This window comes from Poecilia formosa, unplaced genomic scaffold, assembly GCF_000485575.1.
Source record: "Poecilia formosa unplaced genomic scaffold, Poecilia_formosa-5.1.2 Scaffold108, whole genome shotgun sequence".
NCBI lineage: Eukaryota > Metazoa > Chordata > Actinopteri > Cyprinodontiformes > Poeciliidae > Poecilia > Poecilia formosa.
The window spans coordinates 482,048-489,029 of NW_006800047.1; the positions used below are offsets into that span (position 1 = coordinate 482,048).

Consider the following 6,982-nt stretch of genomic DNA (forward strand, 5'->3'; position numbering starts at 1 on the left):
CTACATTTGGTCACATTACAACTACAAAGATCAATTCATTTTAATGGGATGTTTTTGACTGAATAATACAAACTGCCTTAAATGCTTACTTATGAAAGAAAGATGTTGTTTGTTTTTTTTAATCTGTAAAGTTTTGGGTAAATTTGTATTCAAACTTCTATGGGTCAGTACCCTTTGGATATGTCTTGAATTGAAACTCAGAAGCTGAAGAAAGGCATTACCACATCATTACTCTACCAAGACCTTGCTTCACAGTGGGGATGACATATTCAGGGAACCACATTGGTCACATTAGATTTTGATGTCACTGGAACAGAGCAGTTTTTCCATGACTTGACATGGAAACTTGTAACGTGACAAAATATGACACAGTCCAAAGGGAATGAATACCTGTCGTAACTTTAATGAGTATTTTTATGGTTTAAAAGAAAAACATTAGGAGGATATTACTCACTAACATCAAAAGCGTAATTGTTTCCCCTGCTTTTACTGACAACGCTACCAAGATAAAACCCAGAGTGAACTCCAGAGTAGTCACGCCTCTGGCAATGGAAAGTATGTGACAATGAATAGACTGAATGCCATTGATAACCATTGACTTTGACGGCAGTAGTTGCTCCGCCTCTCTGGCTCCTTTCAGGAACGACGCTGTTCATCTCCAGAAAGAAAACCGACTATTCGGTCATAGTTGGGCGTAGCTTCTACTAAACCGGGGGGGAATAATTACTCTGCAGCAAGACAGGAGGGCCAGATTAAGTGCGCATTGATTGATCTATTATTTATAAGCGGCGACGTGGAAGTTGTTTCCTAGGGTAAGCTTGGATTTAAATTTTCTCCGAAATATGCGGAAGTCGACGTGGTAACCCAGCTAATTAAGTCAGATGTTATTAATTTTATGTGTCTTGTTTGGTTGTTAGCTTAAGTTAGCGGTATTACTTTTTTCTCATTTTTACGTACGCATTAACTTTTTACTGTATGTCCCATGTCTGTTATCATTAGCGGCTGCGCTACTGCGAAGCGTACGTCAAAAGCTATTTACCACTTTTTAACTTACGCAGCAAGCTGGAGTGTTGGTTGCTACAGTCGCGGCAGCAGCTTTAGCTCCCAGTATTATCTGTACTGGGTTAGTGTGGTGGGTGTAACGGACTGGGTGTGTTCCCCATCTGCAGGGACGACACTCGAAGTTAAGCTGAAAAACAAAATACTGTCTATACAACCAACATTTCCCCCTTTTTCCTTCTGTTTCCTCAATATTTTTGTTGGCTAAACAGTTCTCGACGTTGTGTAATTTGGTGTGTTGTTGCCTGCATGGTTTCTACCGCTTGTTAGCAGGAACATGGCTGCCCAGTGTGTAACCAAGGTGGAGCTCACCGTGTCCTGTGAGAACCTCATGGACACAGACTTCGGCTCCAAGTCGGACCCCTTATGTGTCCTTTTAATGTGCAACTCTGACTCCAAGTGGTATGAGGTCAGTAACATGAGCAGCATAAACTGTTTTGATTTCAAAATTAGATACAAACGAGTTATTAAAGTGTGAATAATCATACTTCATAACTTTTATTGCTTAAAAAAGGCTACGTATATGTTGAATATTGCTACTTTTATTGCTAGTTATAGTGGTGGGGAAAAGAAAGCTTTCATGATGCAATACACTCCACTGGTTCAAGTCAAAATCTAGTGCCTTGTTTTTTTTGGGGTTTTTTATCACTAAAAAATGTACACCGACACTAAAAACACAGCTTGTTATTGAAGTGTGGATTTCCTCTGCAAAGTTACCAAAAAGTGCACAGAAGAAACAAACCCAGCTATTTTCTCATAGTATTTAGGCCAATGACGTCACGAGAGGCATTTGCATTGACCCAAAATCTAGACCTCAATCTGAATGAAATGAGTGCAGACTTAGTGCAGTACATTCAACAACGATATGAGACCGAAGGTGACCACTTCAGCTTATTGCTGGTTAATAAGTTGAAGTGGTTCCATAACTACCAATAAATTCACAATTTATTAACTTTCATGGAACCTTTCTTTCTGAATGTTCAATCTCATCAATGCTAATATCAGTGTTGCATTAATCATTAAGACCCTGACTTATAGGTCAACATATGCTCTTTATGTTGCTCTTTATGTTAAGATTTGTAACACTTCTCTCCTGCGTCATGTCTTTCCCAACAGATGGGACGCACAGAAAAAGTTCAAAATTGTCTCAGTCCGAAGTTTGCCAAGAAGTTTGTCATCGACTACTACTTCGAAATGGTCCAGAAGCTGAAGTTTGGGATTTACGACATCGATAACAAGACGGTTGATTTGAACGACGATGACTTTCTGGGGGAGCTGGAGTGCACCCTGGGTCAGGTGAGGTTACCTTTTCTGAAACAAAACGACACGTTTTGCAGGAGTTGCTGCGATTTTATCTCTGGTAAACCATTGCTGATGAGACTCTGTGATGTTTCCTCTGATGTTCACTCATCCATGCTGTTATGGATGTCTTTTGCCCAGCAGGCCTCACTGCTGCCTTGTTTTACTCATCATCTGTTCTGCTGACTAAATCTTTTGATTCATCTTCTCTTTTTTTTTTTTCTTTTCCTTTGCCCCACACTTAGGTTGTGTCCAGTCGGAAACTCACCCGGCCGCTTACGCTGAAGAACCAGAAGCCAGCTGGGAAGGGAACAATCACTGTAAGGTTCAGCAAAAGGCAACAGGAAGAACGTTGTCTGTTTTGAACTCCTCTGTTTAATGCATCTACATTTTGTGTTGCAGATCAGCGCGGAGGAAATAAAAGACAATCGGGTGGCGCGTTTTGAGGTGGAGGCAAGAAAGTTGGATAACAAGGTAAGGATATTTCTGTTTGTGCTGCATGCTATTTATTCCTCAACATTTGGTTACATTTTATTCTGCTGTGTATTTCTGTAGGATTTCTTTGGGAAGTCTGATCCTTATTTGGAGCTATACAAGCAGACAGAAACCGGATGGCAGCTGGCTCACAGGACAGAGGTAACACCGTCTGTACGGCTTCTGGTTGCATAAAAGAACTTCTTTTCTTTCTTGTGTGTTTGATAGTTAGCATGCTGTATAGTTTGTAGCCCATTATTGTGTGTTAAGTTGCAACATATATGTATTTCATTGTTGCTACTGCTCCATTTTCATGTTGGTATTAAGTCTGAAAGCCATAAGACCTAGGATAGTATGAATGCAGTTCAATTTCTGACATAAAAATAGCTGCAAAGTAGTCACAGTTTCACCTACATTCTCAGATTTTCCTGTGGAATGCAACGAAATTATTTGTGGAAAATCCACTTATAGAGTATATCTAAAATATTCTAAAGAAAATGCACCTTGGCAATCTCAAATACCGAGGCTAAATGCTGTTGGTTTATGATTGTAAATTAGCCAATCCAGGAGTGGCATTTAATTTCCTTTGCACTGATTGGCTGTAGCTCCAAGAGCTGAAATAAGGGAGGTTAGCTTTAGCAGTAGTGCTAAGACGGTTTCCTCTGTGCATATTGGTGCTTATTGATCTATATTTGTTGTTTGGCCTACATTGCACTTCAATCTTTTTATACTTTTTAAACATATTTGTTTACCGTTTCGGCTCGACACCAAAGGTTAAAAATCCACATGGTACTTCTAATCTTCCTGCAAATTCTCCTGCCAATTCAAAGACGGGAGTTATCAAGTCACACTGTAGGCACTTCCTGTCCCTTAATCTAAAATCACTTCCTGTTAGTCATTCAAAACATTGACATTGACAGGTGCTACTTTCCTCACGTCATGCTTTTATTTTTAATGTGGCAAATGAATAGTTACACTTTATTGATATTCAGAATCCACTAGTTAAATAAAAGTCTGTATGTGTTGAAGTAAATGTTTACAGCACAAACAAATGCAGGATTTGATTTCTTACAGCTTTATAGGCAGACTATACATCATGCCTCTAATGAGAGAACATGGATTTCAGACAGAAAGGCATGTAAACATCTGAGTCATTGTTTGGTTTTCCCTTTTTACCATCTGAATGGAAACAGGAACCACTTGCGATGTGACTGTTAAACCATAAACACTTTGTAATGTTTCACACTGGATCGAGCTCCCTGTTATCTGATGGCTGATCCCATTGATTTAAAGAATTAAACGTTTGCTTGAGGGCAGTAAAACTGCTTCTACATGTGAATTCAAGCGGAGATGTCTTTTTCTGGCTGCTTGGTCAGTTCCAACTGTTTGCATGGAAAAAACCATCAGTGACCATCAGGGCTGCCGCACTTCATCTGCTGCTTCAGCTGCTGTTGTGCAATGTCATCTAAATATTGTAAAACCAAACTGTTAAGTATCACTGGAGGTAAATTTATGTTGTGGATGGAGAAATCTGTTTTTGTGTGATTTCCGTGAACTTTGTTTTCAGGTGGTGAAGAATAACTTGAACCCGACGTGGAAGCCGTTTCGAGTTCCCCTGCAGTCTCTGTGTGGGGGAGACCTGGAGAAACCAATTAAAGTAAATATGGTTTTCATCCTCTAAACTTGGACTAAATCTCGTCTTCGCCCGCAGTCACATTCTGATTTTTTTTCTTCAGAACATGCAAAGATGCACTAGCTTGATATTGTGTGTTTCTTTAAGCTCTGAAGCGAGCGTTTCAGGAAGGAGACAGTTTGCGGAACAAGTGAGTGATTTCGTGTACCACGGCAGTTTGTCTTTCCTCATCTTCCCATATTACGTACTGGGTGAGGTGTGAGAGTGAACGAATTACACTGGAACACTCCAAGTGTCGTTCCTGACTTTGTGTCACCAATCAGGTTGATACAGAGACATTTGTGTGAGACACAACTTTCCCTGTTTTTACTTCCTTCCTGTCCTGTTTCTAGGAGTCATTTTTTTTCTTGCACGTTTGTTTCATCTGTGTGTTTCGTCTTCTGAGAGCCACCTCACCTAACAACAAACCACACATTTGTCCATGAACCTTAACGAAAGCAACTTGGTTTGAGAATTGGTCAAGTTTTTGCTTTGACTTATCACTTCGTGACGATGCTGCTGCCGATTTTAGATGTAGTCTTGTGACCTGGCTAGTTTTGTGGGGTCTGCATTGGGAACAAATGCACCACCTTCCCCAAGTGTTCATATTTTGTCATGTTTCAACCACAAATTCTGATGTGCTAAGATTGTGTGACAGACCAACACAAAATGTTTGACTTTCAAAGTCATAGAAAATTGTGATTATGAGAAACTGGAGCCAGACCACAGAGAAACAGTGTAACTTTCAACCTCATGACTTTTTAAAGTTGAAACGATAACTTCCAATCTCATATTTCTGACTTTGTATTTCATAATTCTGACCATAAAAGTCAACATTTTGACTTTTATAACTTTGAAAGTGAAACATTTTGTGTTTAAAATTCATCATTTTGACTTCCTGTTTGGCTTTTATCTTTTCTTTCACAATGGAAATTGTCTTCCATACAGAACTAACAGCTTTCCTTTAAACAGACGTTCTAACCTGAGCTGTGGATTTCTGCAGCTCTTCCAAAGTTAGCATGTTTAGCTGATAAATACTGTTGTATCGTGTCTTGGTAGGTTTTCGGTTGTGCCATTTTCAGACGGAGTAAACAGTTGGATTTCATTTGGACATATCATAGTAAAAGGGGACTGAATATAAATATACCCCACAGTTTTATTTTGTTCTTCTGCTTTACAATTATGCACTGCCTTTTGTTAGTCTGCCACATAAAGTCCCAGTAAAATACGTTGAGAGTGTAGCAAAAAAAAAAAATTGAAAAAAATGTTTAGCTTAATACTTCCACTGTGCTGTGGCGTATTGCCTTGCTATCCAGCGCAGCTGCAGCTCATTTCCAACGTTTTCCAGGTGGAGTGCTACGACTACGACGATGACGGCTCTCATGATCTCATTGGATCCTTTGAAACCACGATGAAGCGGCTCCAGGAAGCGTCGCGGACCTCTCCGGTATGACCTTGTGTGTGCGAGCGAGTTTCATGTGAACGTCGTAGCAACCAACGCATAAAGCATCTCTTTTGCCTCCATGCCTTTTGCTCCCATTTTATGGCGTCATATTGTTCTGAAATGCCATCGTGATGGATTGGAAAGTCACAGCCTGTTGTAGAACAAGTCTGACGGCTGTAATTGAAAGCAGTAATGAAAGGAAAATCAGGTGGCGGCAGATCCACCTAAAGCCTGTTCTCAAAGGAAATCACTTTAGTTTATTTGATCATAGTATCCTTCATTGTTCTAAAAATCTCCGGATATTTTTTTTCTTAAGTACGAGTTTTCCTCTATTGCTCTCTTGTGATAAATTCACCAGCATCGTCTTGTTCCACAGGCCGAGTTCGAGTGCATCAACAGCAAAAAGAAGCAGAAGAAGAAAGGCTACAAGAACTCTGGTGTTGTGAGCGTGAAGCATTGCGAGGTATTTAGTTTCTGGGCTGTTATGAATGCGGGCAATGTTCAGATTTCTGTATGACGGATTCTTTTCTCTGCAGGTTGTAAAGGAGTATACGTTCCTGGATTATATAATGGGAGGCTGTCAGATCAACTTCACTGTGAGTTTTAGCTTCAATCAAACTTGTCATCTGATTCATTTTAGGCTTTCTATTGAACTGTTCTTTTTTCCAAGCTGATACGATCGAAAATAAATAACTTTGCATCTATTATGGATCAAAATGATGCAAAGTGGCACTTTTTTGGTACCAATGAGTCTGGTACAGCTCTGTGTGGTTTCCCCAGTGTTTTCAAAATTTATGAAAGTTTTTATCATTTCACTCTCACAATCATTAAAGGCTCCAAATTAACGTGACACTATATAAGTGTAGTTTCTGACTGCAACGGGAGATGTGCTGTTTTTATGCATCCATGTTGGTCCAACAGGTGGCTGTGGACTTCACCGGCTCCAACGGGGATCCCAGGTCTCCTCAGTCCCTGCATTACATCAGTCCTCAGGGCGTTAACGAGTACCTCTCTGCTATCTGGTCCGTGGGCAA

At 40.1% G+C, this 6,982-nt stretch overlaps 1 protein-coding gene across 1 annotated transcript in view; it reads left to right on the forward strand.

Moving 5' to 3' along the window:
* Nucleotides 1-583: 583 nt before the first annotated feature.
* The window catches only part of cpne3 (copine III), a 10,962-nt gene continuing 4,563 nt past the window's right edge, over nt 584-6,982 (forward strand). The window contains exons 1-11 of the mRNA XM_016675189.1: nt 584-812; nt 1,330-1,468; nt 2,176-2,355; nt 2,604-2,678; nt 2,761-2,832; nt 2,914-2,994; nt 4,400-4,489; nt 5,853-5,951; nt 6,325-6,411; nt 6,485-6,544; nt 6,870-6,981. Coding sequence (XP_016530675.1) covers nt 1,337-1,468; nt 2,176-2,355; nt 2,604-2,678; nt 2,761-2,832; nt 2,914-2,994; nt 4,400-4,489; nt 5,853-5,951; nt 6,325-6,411; nt 6,485-6,544; nt 6,870-6,981 — 988 coding nt within the window. The 5' untranslated portion in view covers nt 584-812; nt 1,330-1,336. The remainder of the gene's footprint in view (nt 813-1,329; nt 1,469-2,175; nt 2,356-2,603; nt 2,679-2,760; nt 2,833-2,913; nt 2,995-4,399; nt 4,490-5,852; nt 5,952-6,324; nt 6,412-6,484; nt 6,545-6,869; nt 6,982) is intronic.